The 20649-nt window shown below is 39.5% G+C and overlaps 1 protein-coding gene across 50 annotated transcripts in view; it reads right to left on the bottom strand.

Moving 5' to 3' along the window:
- Positions 1-465: 465 nt before the first annotated feature.
- ABI3BP (ABI family member 3 binding protein) overlaps positions 466-20649 on the bottom strand; it is a 166227-nt gene continuing 146043 nt past the window's right edge. For all 50 annotated transcript variants that reach the window (XM_021293209.2, XM_021293214.2, XM_021293218.2 and 47 more), the window contains 5 exons: positions 10747-10826; positions 9232-9261; positions 8110-8271; positions 4084-4197; positions 466-1898 (listed from right to left, as the gene is read on the bottom strand). In XM_021293209.2, coding sequence (XP_021148884.2) covers positions 1783-1898; positions 4084-4197; positions 8110-8271; positions 9232-9261; positions 10747-10826 — 502 coding nt within the window. In that variant the 3' untranslated portion in view covers positions 466-1782. The remainder of the gene's footprint in view (positions 1899-4083; positions 4198-8109; positions 8272-9231; positions 9262-10746; positions 10827-20649) is intronic.

The raw sequence follows: 20649 nt of genomic DNA, 5'->3' as shown, positions 1-20649 counted from the left end.
CTTTGCCACCCAGAAAAACCTGGGAGTACAGTTCTAGTGACTCAGTTTTGAGCCAAGAAAAAGCAGATCAAGAGCTGTAACAAATTCAATAGACCGTATAACAGCTGAGGGCAAAACTTAGTCCCAGTTAATATTTTCCATCTTATGGATTCTAGGAATACATAAAACTAAGGGAATTAAAACTGGAGCAAGCGGCTTGAACTCTCATAAAGATAAATTAGGAAAGAAAGTGAGTGAAAATATTCCTACATTCAGCATCCTTAAATATTGTTGCTCCCACAGCTGCACTATCTGGTAAAGCCGTGGCTGCAACCCCTGCAGGTTGTGCTCTTGTCAGACCTAACACATCGGGTGCTCATTGCCCCCTTTAACATGTGCCTCTTTCAGAACAAACTGCTTCCTGAAATCATAGCATTTGCCGCAGAAACTAGTATTTCTTTTCATGTAAAACAGTAAGAAAAACACTTGATTAAAAAATATTTTATTTGGAGTACAGTGTACCTGCAATGTACTTTATAAGGCATTTTTCTATAAATGACTGTTTCTACTATATATATATCTGGGTGTTCCTGTTCATATTTTTTTCCATACATTAGTAATGTAATGAATAACACCTTTAAAAAAAAACCAAACAAACCCTACATCTCTTTATTAAGTTCATAAATGTTCAAGCAGTACAACAAGTAGCTTTGGGAGAGGTTTTAATCAGAGTTACTATCAAGCAGTTTCAAAGGTCAGTTATCACTGTTTCCCATTTGTCCCCAATGAGCAATGTTTTAGACCATTCAAAAGAGAAAACAACCAAAACAACAACAAACCAAACCAGATTATGCTGTTATAAGTAGCTTATTTTTTCCCATTTCCTTTATCTTTCCAAGTCTTGCTGTACGTACATTTGGCTTTTGAACGGGTGAAGTTTCAGTCTCTGAAAACTACATTTTCATGAAAAGCCACAGCCGTGGAGGCCAGTTTTGATTTTTATTATTCCCTGTACGTATGTACCTGTCTGCTTTAACTGGAGGAAACCAAACCAACCAGCAAACCACTGCTGCGCTCACGGGCAGTGGCTCTACCTCTGTAGCTATAGGCTGAACGTACTGTTTTGCTGGAGCTGAAGCACTTGACAACAAACATGGAAAAGAACCACTAACCTGATGGTTTAAAGCTGCACGCATAGCAACCTGCCCCAGCTTTTTGGCAGGGGTATAAACTGTTTGTACGTGTAAGGAGAAAGCGCTTCAAGTTTACTGGTTGCAGGATATTAAAAACTGTAGGGTCTTTTCTATAATTTATGACTGGGGAGACATTACAGATCTATCCAGACAGGTAGCTTATGGCACATCATACACACACTGAATATTTAAAAACTAATGCACATTGCATTCCATGACCAACTCTGCTGTAACCGTGCCTTAAACATTTAATACAACACTGTGATAAATAATATACACACCATATCTTTTAAAATACCATATAAACCATACCTCAAGAATAGGGAGCCAGCTTCCCTATGCATTATCCTACAACATGTCCCTAGCCACTTTGGGATTTATTTTTTTTTTAAATCTAAAAACAAATTTGTAAAACTGGATAACTACAGTAAGCAGCCTACGCTATTACACAATTAATGCAGTATTGGCATTAGACTTGTATAAACCCTTGCACATCAGCAAACTTATTTACGTGCCAGGCATACCATAAACATTTCCATCTTGGAGCCTGCGTTGGGCAGCCGGAGCGGGGTGGTAAGTGCTGGGCCTTTTCACCAAGTTCATGTTGCATCTACCATTTCCCAGGTATTGATGTTCCACACTCGTACCAGCGAACATAGTTAATCTGAGTTTCCCCGCCTATTTTTCCAAATTTGACAGGTTCCTGGCGAACTGCCCTGAAAAATCCTGGAACAGAGAACAGAGTGTTGGTTGCATGAAGCCCACAGCCTTTGATTTCCCTGTGAAATTTGCATACAGTTCAATTAATGGCTAAACTAGTCGCTGTGCTCCTAACCCATCTGCCACAAACAGGCAGGTCTGGTGCCCCCACACGGATGAGCACTCTGAAACCTCTGGCCTTGGTCCACCCAAATCAAACAAAAGCAGAAGCGCTTGCGATTGCTGCAGCATAGAGCAGGAGAGGTGAAGCCAGGTGCCCTTGCGACTGGTGTTCCCAGCTCCCATGGATGATACTGACAGGGCCAGGCCAGTGCCCTTTCCCTCCTCTGGTTGTTGCTGGGGTCTTCTCTGAACAGGAGGCTGTTCCTTCTTGCAAAGTTACGACCATTAGATAGTCCTCACTGCAGCACCCTTAACACTGCGGTGAACCTAAATAAACCTTAACAGTTGGGAATATTTCACACTACCTCCCCACCCCAAGCAAAAGATCATACCTCTTGCTGTGAATCTGTTCTGTATGACAAAGCACATGCTTCCCGTTCAAACAATTAACGTTGAGATAAAAATTGAAGTGAGCAATTAGTGCTGAATCCAATCAGAAATGTATGTCTGGCTAAAGCACACCTGTGTGCACACACACACACACAAAATACTGTTCTGCAACAAATAGGCAACAGCAGTCACGGTGCTCTCCATGCTCTTCAGGTCAAACCTGTATGTAGATAATTCTGGCTTGAACAGAACTGAACTTGCCACAGTCAGAGAGGAGCTGAGCAGCAATGGACAATCTGTTCTTCCCTCATTTTAAATACCATATAAACCATAAACCAGCTCATTTACTAGAAATAAAAGTCCAGGAAAGGTGTATTGTTTGGTTGGCTGTTTGGGTTTGGTTGGTTGGTTGTTTTTTGTGTGTGTGTGTTGATGTTTTTTTTAAGCATAATTCTTATCTATCTATCTATCTATCTATCTATCTATCTATTTAGTTAGTTTTACTAAAAACAAATGTAGCTCATGTATCCACTTAATGAAGTACTGTTGCTGAAAACAAATTGGTTTTAAATGTCTTTTAAGATGGGGTAGCAAGCTTACTACTCCGAAATATATTTTTTTAAAAAGTTAATCTGATAGAACTGAGAGGTCTGCTGTCCTGACAATGTGAAATTGTATTCAGACAGTCCCTTATATAAACAAAATATCTTTGCTTTTCATTTCCCAGTCAATATTGCCCATTTGTAAAGTTCTCTTTCAAAAAAAAAATGAAAACACGACAACCAAATCACATAAACACCTTTCATATTGTTCACCATTTTTTTTTGAAAAACTTGTGAAAGGTTTAGACACTTCACTTTAATCTCCCACACCTACCGCAGTGCAGTTCTGTACTTGTGTAAGGTGCTTTATAAATGAAGCACTACATACAGGAAGGTTTGGTCAACACACTGATACTGTAACTGAAAACCGTTTTGGTATTTTCCTCAGTAAAAATAATATCCCATCAGACACTCAGCGTGTACGCATGTATCCATGCAGCCCGTGTTCCTACCCACAAGGGACCGGGACACCTCACACCGGCACTGCAGTAAACGAGCAAAGCTGGAGTTCAGCTGACAGAAGTACAATTTCTTATGCTCGAGCCTCAGCAACGTGTGAAAAATATCCAGGCAGGTCACAGCTGTGTTTAGGACAGCCAGTCCCATGCCCACTTAGATCAGACTGGAATTCTAGTCAGCCGGTTCAAATTAGTGCACACAGAATTGCTGCAGCATGAATTATATTTTCCAGTAATAACTTTTTAGTTTCTCATTAGCACTAAACAAAGCTGTTTAATGCCCAACTGATGATTTACTGCACTTTAAATCAACCTTGCTAGTTTGAACATAACACTTCATGCCTCTGCAAACGCAAATTTGTGGTTGGGTTTAAATAAATAAAACCAACTGTGAATAATGTGTTGGAATGTTTTAAACAGGAGAGAGGCTGTTTACTACCTAACAGAACCCAAGTCATAACCTCTTTTAATAAGTTATTGTTCATCTTCAAATACTTTTTAACTCTCTTCTGCCTGCAAAGCTGGTTGGGCCTTTCCATTGCCTGCCCCAGCAGTGGGCACTGAATCCCCTGGCGGGAAAAAGAAACACACAAACAAAGGAATTGCCAAGGTTTGCCAGAGACAGGCGTAAGGAATTACCATCTTTGACTGGTAGATCTTCTTGCTGTCCCGTCCTTCCGTCTAAGAATGAGTCTACGAATTGGCAGTGATCTTCTCCGTGGCCCCTCTGGTCTCCGATGTTATAAAATTTTCCTGAAAGCAAAGAAGCAGCAAAGTTGAAAATCCATATCCAGTTTAGCGAGGGCTACTTCCAAAAACCACCAGAGGCAGTGGGCTGTGCTCTTTGCTCTGTGGGGAAGCCAAGGGGAACGCTACGATTCTTTTCCTCTCAGGATCTGCAGCTGTAACCTGAACACCATGTGCAAACTCCAAGTACGGCGCTCATGGCAGTAGGCAAAAGTGCCCCATTCTTGGCCAAAATCTACTCCTGAATGATTTTTTTCCCCTCCTTACATTTCATACAGTAAGCGAAATTCTGTTATTACCTGACTGTATCAAAAATGAGGTAAGTTTTGCTAGTGATTTAAATGGAAGATAGGTTTGCTTCCCTGTCGAGAAGCTCGCAGTACCTTCAAAGATGTTTTTAATCGACCACCTCATAACCCAGCCAAGGCCTGTTTTATAAATCATCACATTTTTACAACATGCATGTGCAAGTGATATCCTCTAACAAAGAGGTGACCTTGGTATGGTAACTGCTTATCCAGAGCATGAAGTGTGCCTGTGCATTTATTTGCAGGATCACTTAACAGGGCTCTTTACTGCAACCGCATAGAAAACAAGGTCTCAAGTGCCCCGTGCAGCATGTGCTGATGTTGCAGGCTGTGCTTATCCTATTAAGAAGAGGACTCACAGTAAAGGAGTTTTGACAGAGATGTTTTTACCTACTGATTTGATTTGCAAGACGTAAGTAACATTCAGTCCAGAAGATGGAGAGAAGCATGCTGCCTTCTCTTCCCAGGCCTTGGGGTTTCAGATAAACTTACCAGTTTTTCTAACGTCCTTTCAGAGCACTTATCAATAAGTTCAACCTTTGCTCTCATCTTTCCTTTCAACCTCACAACCAGTTGGAAATAACCTCAGTACTCAGGTATAAGCTAAGCAGAAAGTCCAGTTACTCATTAGATGTTTGGTGTCCCGTAGCTTTGAATCTGTGCCAATGTGGCCATTTGGGAAGTGGTGAGGTAGCTTATCATCCTGCTCCCTAAAGTGCAATTATTAACAATAAAAGAGCAGCCAACCAATATGCTGTCCCTTTCTATTTTATTTTTTCTTTGTGATCTGATCAATACTTTGCCAAAAATTCTCACCTCCAGTTGACGGTCTTTGTGCTTGCAGTTCTGCTCTAGCTTTAGAAAATTATTTATTACTATCTAGTTTTGGCTGTGGGCATGTTTTTTCCATAGGAGAACTGGTCAGAGGGAGTTCCTCTGCAACTTTTTGGTCTGAAATTAAGAACATTCAGCCTGCCCAAAACTGCATTTTTTTTCCATGGCTGTTGAAGGTCACACTTAGAATTTATTTTTTTCCTCCCCTCAATAAATACTTTTTTTTTCTTTTTTTTTTTTTTTTCTTTTTTTTTTTTTTAGGTGGCCTGCTTTTCTGGAATGCCTACACTGACTGCCCCAGAGGACTGTTAAATGAGGTCAGCAGTAGATGCTGGTTTATAGAACAGTCCTGGCATGTGTAACAGAGGCCAGTTTTTCTTCATGAGAGACAGACTAAACCAGATATTTTTATGGTTAACACAAGAACAGTAACTTTCAGACACACACATACTCTTCTGGCCCACACTGTAACTTATGCATCATTCAAACAATCACTATACATAAATTAGCAGCATTCTCAGTAACTATTAAATTCTTACTGCCCAATTCTTTCCATTATAAAGGAACACACTTAAAAACATTTAGCTAACAAATGACCAGCTTCATCTTTCTCTTTTGGGGATAGCAATTCTAGCATAAAATACACTTTTTTTTCCCAGTGTTCTCTTATGGGTGGTCTTAAGAAAATCAGTCACCATCTTTGATTTATACTTTGTGAATTCTGCAACACTCTAAATATAAACTCATGCTAAAAAACAGCATGCAAATATATGGTTGTTGGCTGCCTTATACAATAGCACACAAGTTTCAAGATCATTACGCTGCTTAAACAGCAAAGCTTTGGAAGGTATTTTCAGTGTAGAGAGCAACTTGGACCTCAGCATGGCCCTTTGCTATCTGCACAAGTTGCCCATCTGGCTAGTGGTGGCAGACACACTTCTGCTGGCCTCGGGGCACGGTGAGACGGCGTGTGACAGTGAAACACATCAGAACAGATCTGGGTTCAAATTGGAAACTTTCTCAGTCGTATATGGTGGCCCGTGCCATGGCAGCCACAATTAGGAAACTGAAGGGGGGGGAAAGCAGCTTTCCTTCTATATAAATATTTCAATGTTTTCAAATACTGTGACAACTGGTCAGCACTGGTTGTAACAACTCAAGTGCAAGAACCAGCCTTGCCAAATATAATGCATACAATGTGGCTACCACCATCTTTCTCCAGCCAAGTTAAATCACCACCCTTCCAGCAAGAACAAAAACAATCTAATGAAAATAGGAAAATGTGCTCCTGATACATTAAACATTTCTTCCAAGATTGAAGTGGCTTTCAGGTCAGTGTTAATTCACTTGATTTAGGGCTGAAGTCTAGCCCTGCTAGATTAGCACTGCCATTTCCGCTACTGGCTGGTTGTGTGATACACTGCGCCTCATTGCCAGTGTTTGTCATTCGATCACAGCTGGTTGGTTAGTGCAGCCATGGCTGAATGAATGATACCTCTGTTCAAAACAGTCTTTTTTAATTCACATAATTGCCAAGATATTATTTATGTATGAGGTATTGTACTTACTACTAATGACAGGGCTTTCCTTCCTTGTCCGCTCAGGGGAGAACGGTGCTGGGGGCAAGGCCAGGCAGCTTAAAATTGTATCAGCATGGGCTGCCCTACACTGCCTGGCTCTTTTTGCTCCATGTTCCTGAACGCAGAGACCAGAGCCACACTCCTGTGAGGTGCCGAGCTCTGTGATGGGGCAGCTTTGGGCAATGAAAATTGATTCTTTCAGCTACAGTTTCTCCAGGTTAATTCATTCCCATGTGATGAACATGCTGCCCAACTTGCACCCAAAGGCATTTCCCATACACGGGTGTATGACACTCTTTGTGCTCTGGATGCCATTCTAATGCCATTGTGATAGAGTTGTCCATCCAGTTCTGATAAAAGACTTCATACAGAAGAAAACCAGGCGCTGGGCATGGATTATAAGAAGTCAAAATATTTCTGAATATGGTTCATACAATCTACATGAGACACAAAGTTCTGCTTAAGTATCAATTAACTGAAAACCCCTTTTTACAGGCTGTTTTTCCTCAGCTTACACACAGCATGTGTCACTGGATTCAGGTCTTAAATACATCACACTCTAGTGACCTTAAGATACTGAACAAAACTTGATAAGGTGAAGAGGTTGCTGTTAGTAATAAAACATAGAATAAGAAAAATAAAAAGGGGAGAGGGGGGCACAGACATTATAAACAAAAATGAGGAATGTGAAAACAAAAATCTCAAAGCAGGTGAGTAGAACTTGTTGACTAGAGTTGATGCCACCTATTTATAACTCTCACATAAAGAAGTAAGCAGATGTTTACCAAATGGGATAGAAATTACTGAATCTAATCTTGGTCTAAAATTAGGTCCTAATCTTCTAACTAAGACCTATCCCAGGCTACCTTTAAAATACAAATTTGGCACCTTTAAAATATGTGCTATTCACTGGCTGAGACCAAATCTTTATCATTTTCCAATATGACCACCGATATACTAACAAGTACTGCAAATCAGAATGATCACCATAGAGACCTAACTCTTGAGTCTGAGAAGTCGGTGTCAACTACATCAATGATTACTGAGCACAAGCAGATTAATGTTTATGATTAATCTGTCTAAGGACTAGATTAAACACTTCAGCAGAGCCCATCCTGTTAAACCTCTTAGTTCTGGAACCACGATATCTTTAAGGAGTGTATAATGTGGACAACGTGGACTTGAATGTCTCTTACCTGTAAGTGAATCACTGAGGTATATCTTGTATCTCAAAGAATTACACAGCTGCACACCTACGAACTTCTTATACCAAGTCCTCTTTACGTATTGTTTCCCTTTGCATTCTGAATAGCTGTCCGAATCAAATGGAATTTCAGTCCAGATAGCATCCTTTCCCACTGCAGGAGAGGAGGAAAGCTGCTGAAGCGTGATGCTGCATACAAAATTATTTACAACAAATATATTCAAATGCATAGAATTAGGAACCCTATGGAGCAGGATGCACCATAGCACCAGTCACATCCATTTTGAACATGAAAGGTATTTCAGGGAAGCACCAAAGGCTGCAGATATGACTGATGCAGTAGATTACTTCTGCTCTCAGTGCCTGGCGCCAGGACCTTGTTAGGGGGACAATCTCTGTGTGTTGGCAAAACTCTCATTTACAAAGTGTGTGACACAGTCACTGTTTATCAGTGGGTTCAAGCCAGGACAGTCAGCTTGCAGCAAACTGTATGTGATTAAAATATATATAAATTAAGTGTCATGAATTATGTGGAAATAAACGGAGTCTCGGTGTTTGTCAAAGCGATGTCTGTTACAAATGCAAAATGCAGTGCAATTTGCTTGGGTGATCTCAGCTGTCCTTCAAAATCTCGGTCCACCTCCTGCAGCAAGAGTGGCCTAAAGAAGAGCTGAATCAAGCCTTCAGCATTAAATTTTTTTTCTAAAACATAACGGCAGTTGAACAGGATCCTCTGAGTTGTGCTCTGTTAACTCACTTAAAAAGTGTGAAGCAGCTTATTCATTTTACAGAGCTTTCTTTTGCTTTAATGACAAGGCTGAGAAAATATGCGTCTGTCCTTGGTTCATTTGTGTACGTTGGTTTGAAGCCATCTCAGCTGCCATGGGAGCACCACATCATGTTGATCGCGTTCCGCTCAGGTAAACAAGCAGCCTGGCATGAATTCCTTACCAGGGGTGTGGGTGGAAGGAGTGAAGTCATGTGTGAATGCTGTTTAAATCCATAACTCATTTAACTGGTGCAGGACAGTCACCCCCCTCATATAATGATGCTATCCTATTTCTGAAAAAAAATCCTGATCAGAATACACTGTATTTATACATAAAAGGCTTACTTGAAATTGGCTCGCTCACTCTTGGGTCCGCTGGGGAAAGAAAACAAACATTCATTCAGACACTGTACAATGAACTTTCCCAATATTTCAATGGAAAAACATTAGTAAGTAATTTTCTACAGTCAACATAAGCTGTAATGTGTGAAACAGAAAGAGTTGTGGAAGCAAAGTTAATTTTGTATTAAATTAGATTAAAAGAAATAAATTTCTTATGTGAAATTACAATATCAATGAGCTTTTAAAATTTTTACTTGTGGGACAAAACCAGTCAAATACAGTTCTAGTAAAAACAAGAGTTTAAACCTGTAACCAGCAAAATCCAACTCTACCGCACCTTCTAAAAATTTCAATTTCAAAAAATTAATAAAAAGGACCCCTGTGTAATACTTGCCACACAAGACTTGGTTATGAAAGCCCAAAAGTGAGAAATGCATGTGTGCAATTAATAAAAATTAAAATGGACTGCTTTACTTGTCCAAGCTAAATAAGAGACAGAACATAAGCCTTGTCACTCTTCAAAACTGTACTTGGCACAAACATTTTTTCAGTTTTAACAATCTAGCATTACAAAGAGCATATTCAGAGTTTTCAAGTATGTGTGGCGTAGTCTGAACTCCCCCCTGACTAATCCCTTGCTCAGCCAAAACTCTCATCCATCAGTGACAGCACTAGACGAGGACTATTATGTTATTACACCTGGCTCAAAATGCTGATTGCGAAAGTCTTTTTAAAAAGACTAAATCAATTTTGTGTTTTATACGGTCCTTAAGTACTATCAAGCAATAAACACTTCTACACAGAAGATGGTGTCTTGCTTGTATAAAGCCAACAAGTCAGCTGTAATTAGCCTCATGGGGAGCTGGAACAGGGCAAGGAAAGGTACTCTCTGATCCTCACCTCTGAGCCAGGTAGGATTTAACTTGGGAACCAATCAATGGTCAAAACAGGCTTGTGTACAGCTCTTTAACAGTTTCACAGGAGAGTAAACAGGATGGGAGGGGACAGAGTGGGACACTGACTTTTCCCAGCTGCTATTTCTCAGTCCTTATTTCAGCCAGAAGACATCCCTATTACACATCAGCCTTGAATGAACAGGTAGCCAAAGTGCCGATAAACACACCGGCCCAAAGAAAAACCTTGTGCTCCTCATCCAGAAGTCATTAACGAGTTTCATAGACACAAAAAGGTCAGGAATATTAACCTTAAATTATTGTGCCTTCTCTAAGGGTAAAGTTAGTTTCTTCTTCGTAATAATAATAATTAATAAATAATTATAATAATAATAAAGTTAGTTTCTGCAGTCTGGACATCTTACAACCTCACACAATACAACCCTGATCCCAGGCTGGCTTTCCAGGTACTACCATGATATGCTCAGTAGTAAAAACCCAACCTGGAGACAGTAAAGAGCAAGACCAAGCATGCAAAATTGAAGCAAGGGAGCTTTTCGTATGTCCCACATACATGGATACTAGAGCCACTGCAAATGATGGTCAGACCCTTGGAAGTTCTTACCTGATTCAGTACTGAATTGCACAACATTGCTACTTGGACCTTCACCAAGAGGGTTTCTAGGTTTCACGTGGAATTCATAACTGGGGAATGAAATAGAAGAGATGAAAAGTTTGCACACCAAGCTTTCTTTCAGAGTCTGAAGCAAACAAACTGCCAACACACACCTTAGTGCTACTCACCTCCTGGAGAAAAACAAAAAGGCCTTATTTCTTGCTGTGAAAACACTGAGACACTACCTGTATAAGGCCTCTCTGAACACATAATTTAGCAGTCCTTTTGGTAATTCTTTGTGTGCATACTATTAATGTTTGATTTAATGCACTGGCTTAAGTCTGTCTCCTCTCACATATGCAGTTTCAGTTCTGGCAAAGGGAGCAGATCAGGTGAGGTCAGAAGCAATCTGATAAGCAGAGACTGAGTAAAACACACTGCTATTTATTTGCACAAACCTGCAAGGTAATGCCTCCCAGGCCCACCAACAGGGCCAGTCAGGGCCAGTGGTGAGACACAGGGCATGTCTTCCAGGACAAGAGGTCAGCCAAGGCAAAGATCCAATTGGTGGAATATATGTTTATAGTAAATATATGAAGTAATTGTATGATATTGTGCAGCATCTCTTTCTTGTCTTTTCTTGTCCTTTCTTGTCTTTTCTTGTCTTTCCTTGTCTTTTCATTGTAATATCATACAACACCAGTCTGTACTGTCGTCTTCTTACTGTCATTATCTCTTTTCATCACAGCTGTGTTGTGGTCCAAAAATCCAAGCCAAACTCCTCTGCTTAAGCCTCCCTGCCCGTCAATAATTAATGATTAACAATGGTGGACAGGCAAGACAAGGTGGTTTCTGATTCTTCAGCTCAGCTAAACTTACACTTTCAATCAGAAGCTTTAGGTAAACATCTATCGACAGACAGTTACAAACCTAAAAATGCTACACAGCAAACATGAGACAGATGAGACAGGAATGAGCGTTACAAGGGTGGACACTGGACACAGCTAAGATCTTACGTCAAGAACAAGTGCTAGGAACAGACTGTTTCATTCCTCCCAGCACACACAATGCCAGCAAGCCCCTTCTCAGCTCTCCTGGCTCTGGGCTGGCAGCATCTGGGAATTTCTTACTGCTCAGCAACAGTTCCATGCCTCCCTGTATGACCTGCATGTTCCCTGTGTCAGAACACCCTGATAAGCAGCATGTACACACCCAGTCAAGAGCACCCTCTTCATGCCTTCCCCATCAACTATAAGCAAGGATCTGTCCCACACATGTCATCTACAGAGAGATTTTTCATTTCTTTGAGTGCCTACATGGTGAATCTCTCTTAGTATAGAGCATTTATTTAATCAGCGAGAGAGGTCTATAGGAGTCAAAAGGACAGTAAGACTGGAAAATGGACCCTAACTTGGAGACTAAACACAGAGAAAAATGAGAATCCCAGAAGCTGGCAATTAAACATCCAGCTCTCAACTCGTGAAGGATCACTTACCAGTGATATCTTGGTAGCTCATGACTATAACATAGCATTGTAATGTATTGATGAAATTGTTCCCAAACAGCAATTTTCTAAAGAAAAAAACCATACCGCTCTCTACACGGTTGGAAATTTGTAAACTCCATTTGCAAGTCCCTACAAGAGACAGAATAATATAATCCAAGCTTTGGATTACCTCTCATTGCTTCTTGGCTTCTGCTAAAACTGAACAGCTCACTAATTAACCTCAGTGGACTAATCATGCATTACCAAGAAACTCTTTTCCATCCACAGTACTTCTAAGACAATATTTAACTTTAAAATTGCTTACATAAGGAATTGCCTTTATTTCTAGGGTTTTCTTTTTTTTTTTTTAAAGGGAAATACTTATAAAGATTGGTATGCTGAAGAGATGCATTGTGGATAATTGGTGGACATTTCTAAATGAAGCGTGGGCTTACTTTGAGTTTTAAGAAGTCTACTTGGAGTAAACATTTATTCAAACATGCTGCAAGACCATTTTGAGCAACTCCCATTACCCTACTGTAGGAAGTAGACATTATATAAATAATAAAGTAAAAAAGTTGTAGACACAAAATCTTCTTCTTAATCAACTTTCAATTGTTTAAACAAATGCATACTTTTAAAAATTGGATCTGAGCAGTTAAGAGTCACACTGGGCATGTACTACAGTAACTTTTTTAGTCAAGAAGTACTTTCATCTGGTAGGAAAGGCTGTTACCCAGAGAACTGTAGCAGAGCAGTTGGAGATTCCTTCTGAAGAATCACTGAAGCATAAATGAAGATTTGTCAATTTGTTTGGCATTTTGGAGTAATAGTTAGAAGCTACATTTTGTGCAGTGAATGAATTAATGCACTCCGAGAGACAAAATACTCCAAAGAAATTTTCCTTCTTCCTCCACAACAGGAACACCTTACCTAGATTTATTGTTGTAATTTCGGTCATCGATAGCTCAACATGACATATTCTGTTGCTTTACTGGGAGTTTATGGTTTGACCTTACGGATTATAATAATATGTTTCTGTCCCTTGGTAGGAAAGCAAAAGGGAAATACGAAGAGCACTGCCTAGGATTCTTGACCTTGAGCTTTTTGATTTCATAGGATAGGCTACAAGGAAAGGATGAAAACTGAGCAGGTTATATGCTCTTCTGGAACTGGACTGGGCAGCCACAGGGACTTGGAAAGTAAGGATGCAGACAAGTGTGAGCTAAAGATAAAGCTCTACAGTCGGCACATCTGGTTCTCACCTGAATATGTCAGGTTTCACAGATTTTGCAAGCTCGATTTACATGCCTCTGTCAGGCAGAAAAATCACAAGCTGGACAAGATTGTGAAGGATTTTGAAACAAATTTAAGTATTTTGCTGATTTTTGTACAAACATATTGTCCTCAAGAGCTGATATGCCCTACTTTGGGTCACATCAGGCAACATTATTCATAGGAAACAGTCCCGCTTCCCAAAAAACTTAAGCCTATGAACTTGGACCCATCGGTTCTCCAACTCCATAAAAAGACCAAAACAAGAACTGAAGATTAAATTTTTTCCAAGCAGTGGTTTTCAAATTGTGGTCTAGGGACCAATAGGATCTCTACAAAAGATCAAACCACAGCTGGGAAAATTATGGCAAGACTGAAATAAAGAACTAAAATCTACACGTAGAGATTTCAGCTCATGCAAACATATAAAAAAAAACTGGAGAAAAGGAAATTAATAAAGAAATGTCCAAAGTTTACCTTGGTTAGGGGAGCCTCCTACTAATAATGTTAAAAAGCAAGTTCTTTAAACTAAAATATAGACGATTCTACTGTTTTGTGGTAGGTGTTTTCACAAGTGCCCAAGCATCACAGGCTCCTTTCCTCTGCCAAACTCAATCCTGAAACAATAGTGGTGGCTGCAACAGTACAAGAACAACAACCAACCAGTTTTGGAGGTGAAGAGAAGTAATTATTTGACTGATAACTGAAAGGGAGAGAAAGGAAAAGTTAGACTGAACTCACTATTTGACAGAGTTTACAGATCTAAATGTAATTTCCAAGCCTCTCTTCACAGAAAATAATTTAAAGTCTCTCTTTTTGTGTATCAGGTGAAAGATCTGAAAAAAAAAAAAAAAGGTGAAAAAAGGGTACCTGCTGCAATCTTATGCACTCCTATACCAACCAAAGGGGTGGGGAAAAAATGCTGAGAGATTCACAAAAATATGTAGTACAAAGTTAAGTTAATAAAGGGAAATAGGAAAGTTATATAATGATTATCCCATGTCTACCTCTTAGCTAGACTTATTCGTGAGAAACTGGAGTTTACCAACTATCTTTATATCTGTGTGTCTATGATACCAAAACTCTGCCACCCAGTATATGCAGTAATTCAACATGCATCACACCTCTAATATCTATAAGGTTGCTATCCTACAAACTTTGGAGACTAGACCTCCCAAATCCTCCCAAACTGCATGAGACAATAAAAGTCTTTGTGCAGAATCAGTGAACTTGACTTAGAGTAATGACTGTGCAGAGCACATTTTTCCACCATAGGAAATTGCTATTCCACATGGAACTTTGGCAGATGCAGATGCTCCTGCATTTTTCAAATCATGCAGAAGGAGAAGACTGAAGATCACAGAACTGAAAATGGGTGAAGAGAGATTTTCACCATAATGGGATGACTGGAGTAGCTGAGTATAGTCCAGAGACTTCAGATCAATTGCTGGGGAGATGCTGGTGCTTAAATGACAATCAAGCAGGACTGTCTCGATGTACAGAGCTTCTCTGTCTCTGCAGAGTGTGCTAGGATAGCAGTGTGATCAGACATAGCAAATAAAACCAGGTTTAAGAGAGGGGAACGAAAAAAGCAAGAAAAAGCATCCTGTGCTTGTCTGATGAGTCTTTCTCCTGATCAAGTTGGAAGGGCTGAGAGAAACAGGAAATGCTCACCCATGAACCCTTACATCAACAGCAATTTGGTATAAAAATCTGTTACTTTTGTAATAAAGAGTACAAAAAAATTCCAGTATTTTTCTGCCACTTTCTGCATTCTTCTGCATTGTAACTTCCAGTGTAGTTCTCAGCTCTTGACCCTTGCTGTTAACAAAACCTAAGCTCTGTGCATTGGTAGATTTTTTTTCCCCTTGTATTTGGTTAGCACATTTTGGCTGCTAACTGCAATACAAAACAAAAGGAGATAATGGTAATAACAGCATGAGCAGGTAGGTATTAATTTTTGTGTGTAAGTGCATAAAAAGCAGGGGGCTGAAAACTTTCTTGGTATAGCCTTGAAGTAAATCAGACTAAAATTATCTTTTTGTTTCACACCTCTTGCAAGACACATGAAAATAGTTTTGAAGGAAACCATCCACACACCTTATAAAAACAGTTCGGTACACACATATGTCCTACACATTTCAGGTTTATTTTACAGTTTTGGTTTGTTGATTGTTGCTGTTGTTGGTGGAAGGGGCTTGGGTTTATTTATTTATTGATTTAAACATTTCCAGTTATTTATGTTTCTTGAGAGACCTCATGGCTGGAAATACACTTTGCCTTGGGACACAATCTAATAAGTATATTTGAAATCACCAAACTACTCAGCCAGGCAAAGGATCAATACCTAAAGGGAAGTTTTAAAATGTTGTGGAATGCAGGCATCACAGCCATTTTGTTTCTTATTAATACATTTTTTTCCATTAAAAATCTACACCAGCAGGCTGGTGGGATACCTCCTTTACTTTAATGGCTACCTGAATTTCCCCAGAGCTATTTTGCACATCTGACTGCAGTCTTAATGTTTTTCTTTATTACCTTCCAATTACAGCCAACACAAACATGCATGAGAACTGTTTTCAATGATATTCAGAGTATTTTTTAAAGCCTTGTATAGAGATTAGTGCTGCAAAGTTTCCTGGACACTAGTGGTATGTTCTATGAACTTAATTGCCCTTAAACAAAACACCATAACGAAAGAGGAAATATACACCAAATTAAAAAAATAAAACTAAAAATTCAAGATAGGGCAGGGATACAGAAATAAGAACTACATATTTTGGCAGAGAAACCAGCAGAAATAGCAGAAAAAGTCATCAAAATGATAATAGATCAGACGACTGGAAGACTTAAATAAATCAATCAATTTTAAGGAGTTAGAAAACTCCAAAACTAGTAAAAAAACCCCAAACCCTAAAATTCCTTTGGAAATGGGAAAATAGAACTGGAAGCGAAAAAATAACAACATCTGCATTTAATATTCTAGGCTAGGAAAGGTCCATGAAAAAACTGCAGGTCAGTGAAACCCATTTTAGCAAGGGAGAAGATGCAGATGGGTACCATCATTACTACATGAGAGACAGAATGAAGAAAATAAAAGCCACAGTAAGCCCATTTCTGTCTCAGACCTCTCAAGGTTTACTACAAACAAGCACCTCAAGGAGGGAAATACCGAAAATTGCATGTAATGACCTTGCCTTGATGCACACACGGGAGATCTTGCTTCAAAGGAGAAGTTACTCCAGTGCTTTATTTGAGGACAGTTTTTGATGTAAAACTAAGAACAGGCAAAGAGCATAGAGTCCTGCGTAGGCCAATGAAACCAGGAGTTCTAATGCGACCCGCCTTGCAAGGAAACTCAAAACCAAGGGACCTGTACGGCAAGTTAGAATATTACAGGTCTCGCTCCTCAAGCAACTGCTTGGAAGTGAGACTGTAATTGCCTTGACCAAAATGATCAGCCTTACGGTTTGGCTTTGACTGTTTTCCAAGTGAAATAAATGGTACATTTCTCAAAAAAAAAACCAAAAACCTGTGGCAGTTTTCTCAGTATCATAATTGCAGAATTTCCATGTGGAGGATGAAAAAATTAAACTGACAGATTAGCGCATGCCTTCCTCTAATTTTTTCTTTGCGTTAACATACAAATCCACCATGGCCTGCATTAAAGAAAATGGGCAAAGATGAGATTTACAAGCTCAAAACTACCCCTGAGACAATACCATACAATAATTTGGGTTGGAAGGGTCATCTGGTCCAGGCCCCTTTTCACAACAGGGTCAACATAAAAGCTACATTAGGTTGCTCAGGGTTGGTCAACAAGCACAGTAATTATAGACACTCACTGCTTGAACAACAGAGTAAAAACTGAGTAGCTCAGTACTTAGTTCTAACTAGAAGAAAGAAGGATGAATGGAATTTGGCTATTTCAGTAACTTAAGTGAAGGACTAATAGAAGGTCAAAAATGGCAAAAACCGGCTGAGTGAAATACGACCAAGATCAACTCTAAAAGTCTTGGAAATAATGCAAAAGGTAACAAAAGCCAACTGCAGCACAAGGTAATCAATAGCTCTGTATAGGCAATTATTAGATCACAGAAGCACATCTACAATAGAAATGTTTAAACAGAAGACATTGATAAAACAAGAGAAAGTTTTTCTCTTTAGACACCAGTTATATCCAATTAACTACCTGTATAAGAAGGATCTACATATAGTCATCTGGCTCACATAGCACAACCATACTACATGCTTTGAGAGGTTTCAGGTAAAAGTCACAATCAAGAACAAAATATCTGACAAAATTAAACAGAATTCTAGATTGGACTCAGTAGCTTAGTGCTAGGAACAGTAGCAGTTTCAAGCACTCTGACCAAACAAATAACGGTTATCAAGATATGAAATTTCCAGGTTATTTAAACTATCAGAAGTTTTTTGATATGTGATAGTGAAATACTGCAAGCTCCATATTTAGTAGTTCTGCAGGTGAAAAAGAGGACAACATACTCATCCTGTAAGGAAAAATCCTTTAAATGAATATTACATTGTCAACTGTCATTCATGCCTTACTGTGAAAGAGCATAGATACCATGTACTTTTTCTTGGGCAAAAAGATAAGCGTCTTAGCACTCCAACAGAATCACATTGTACTGGAGCCTTTAGATTTATTTTTTTCTTTAATCAGACAGTTGCATTGGAAAGCGGCTGACTATGCCTCACATTTATTTAAAGGATGTATGTCCTCACAGTTGGACAGATTTTCCAATCACTATTTTACTCTCATCTCAGAGTCTCAATATCTTGCAATCAAGTCACCAAGGACACAAAAAGCTTGCATGCATATTACAAGACAAACAAGAGAGATGACAAACTGCCATAATATATACAACTTTATTTGTTTAAAAGTAACCCTCACAGGTTGTTGCATGCCTCTGAAACTCCATTTTCATTTACATATTAGTATGGTACGAATCTGTTAAAACCAAATACCTGATAACTGAAAGTCAGAACTCGTTTTCTTTCTCAGTCAACACAAGTCTTTTTGGATCTGGTCACTTTTCAGATAGCTAAATGGACACATAGAATACTGCATGATAATTCTCTGATTCAGAGAAATTTGTATCCCATTTAACTTCTATGTTTGTACTTACTGACATCTGCAGTGACACATGCAATTTTTCATGAGAGACTGGAAGAATCTCTTATTCCTGCCTCACTAATACCATCCAGATTTCTTAAATATTCGAAGCCTGGCCATTAGCTCCTAATCTTTAAAAGCTGCTTTGTCAAAAGGCCAACTCAAAGGAAGATGGGTTTCTGCCTTACTGCAGAGCTTCCCAAAGGTCTAGCAATATGACCTGCTTGAAAGTAGAATGCGAAAGTGAAGAGCAAACAAACAGCACAATCTGGCAGGCTTGGATGCACCTGATTTTTCCCTGCTGCTTGTTCTGCCCCCTTCACATCTAAGAGCTGTTTATCTTGCTTCCTTCCTGGGGAATGTGGGTGATTAATTCTTTTGCTTCTGGGAGAGGCACTAACTCATCCTACCAGATTTACCGCAACAGGATAGTAGACCCTGGGCAATGTGACTGCAGACCGTCTTTGTCATGCACCACTCCTGAGAAGCATTCATCTGCAGAATTACATGCTTCAATTGTCTTGCTGCTAAAGGGTCTTTTTGGCTTAAATTTACCCATGGAGACTGAGATACCACATTCACAAACATTTTTATTCCTTTGGAAAGTCTTTGTTTAGGTCTGTCTGGTTTAGATTCATCCTGAACTGTATTCAGCCCTGGATGCACTGAACCTTCAGAGCAGCATATGCGATTCACACAGCCTCACTGACGGCTTCAGGAAAGCTGGAAAAAATAGACTCAAATTCAGCTTGTCAGCTTCTCCAAACCATTTCAAGGCCAATAGGCTCTTCCCCAGTTAATCCACCTTCTGCTACAGAGCATCTCTCTTTCCACATCCTTGCTGGTAGTTTTGTAAATGTTGATCATTTGTGACAGGGATGTTTTCCCCTTCAAGGTTTTTTTTTTGAGCTCCACCTCTTCTACAGCTCTTTCCTTTAAGGCTAGTTATGGAAAACTCTGCTTCCCAGTTTTAATGTATTACTTGATGAATTTGCAGGCATTTCAGAGACTCTGTTAATTAATTTATTGAGTTGTGTTTCATTGACTCTATTCCTCCTATTTTCAGTCAGTTTTGTCTGCAGGTCCATTTTCTTCCTCTTAGAGAGTAATCAGCTTCTGACAGACAGGAGATTTATCATGGACATATGCCATTCATTGCAAAACTGATATTGTCTACATGATGCCAACTGCCTTAATCACTTTCTTATTTTCCCTGAATTTATTGTGCCAACAAGCCTGAATTCAAATCATAACAGTAAAATTTCTTGTGCTTCTGCAAAAGCTCTCAAGGTGTCCTCAAAATTAAGAAACACAGATTTTGAAGCGGGAGTATAACCAAAGAGAGCCTCTCTGAGATGGATTTACATGCTTTAAATCCTGTACGACTTGAGCGACATGCATCATTGTAATTTATACCAAAGGTTTTCAGTTTCAAGCCTCCTGAATCCAGAAAGACTTTCACTGTCTTTTGCTTTATAGGTTGGGGGGTGGGAATAACAGCCAGAGCCCCATAAAGAATAAGTTATGCCTTTACGTCTTAAGTCAGCCTCCACCAGTCAGTACTGATCTGATAACTAGCTTCTTGTAACAAAATCCACACTCCAAAAGACAGCTTTTCTCCATGGTCTTTAGTCTGCTCTTGCCTACCTAAACTGGAAGTCCTCTCATAGGATTAACAGAGTTACAAACTGAAGTTCAGAACCATCTTATCTGCTTCTACATAGCTCCCACCTTCCTAATGACCTTTCCAATGGTTCCACCTGGGCCTGCCTGCCTCCACCTTGCTTCTTTTCTGAACGAAGAATAGTCTAAAAATGCTTTTCTCTTTTGGCCATCTGGACATTGCTGTTAGCAACAAGGACTTGACTTTGCTTCCATGTCTCTTTTACACTTAAGCAAATCCATCCTATTTCTGTTACCATATGTGACACAAAGAGTTTGAGAGTGTAATAGAAGAGAATCTCATCAATAGCACTCAGCTCCACCCAAAAATGCAAATGTATTATTTCAAAGC

This window comes from Columba livia, chromosome 1 (genome assembly GCF_036013475.1).
Source record: "Columba livia isolate bColLiv1 breed racing homer chromosome 1, bColLiv1.pat.W.v2, whole genome shotgun sequence".
NCBI lineage: Eukaryota > Metazoa > Chordata > Aves > Columbiformes > Columbidae > Columba > Columba livia.
Note: the sequence above shows the minus strand (reverse complement) of the source record. Positions and strands in the feature narration are given on the sequence as shown.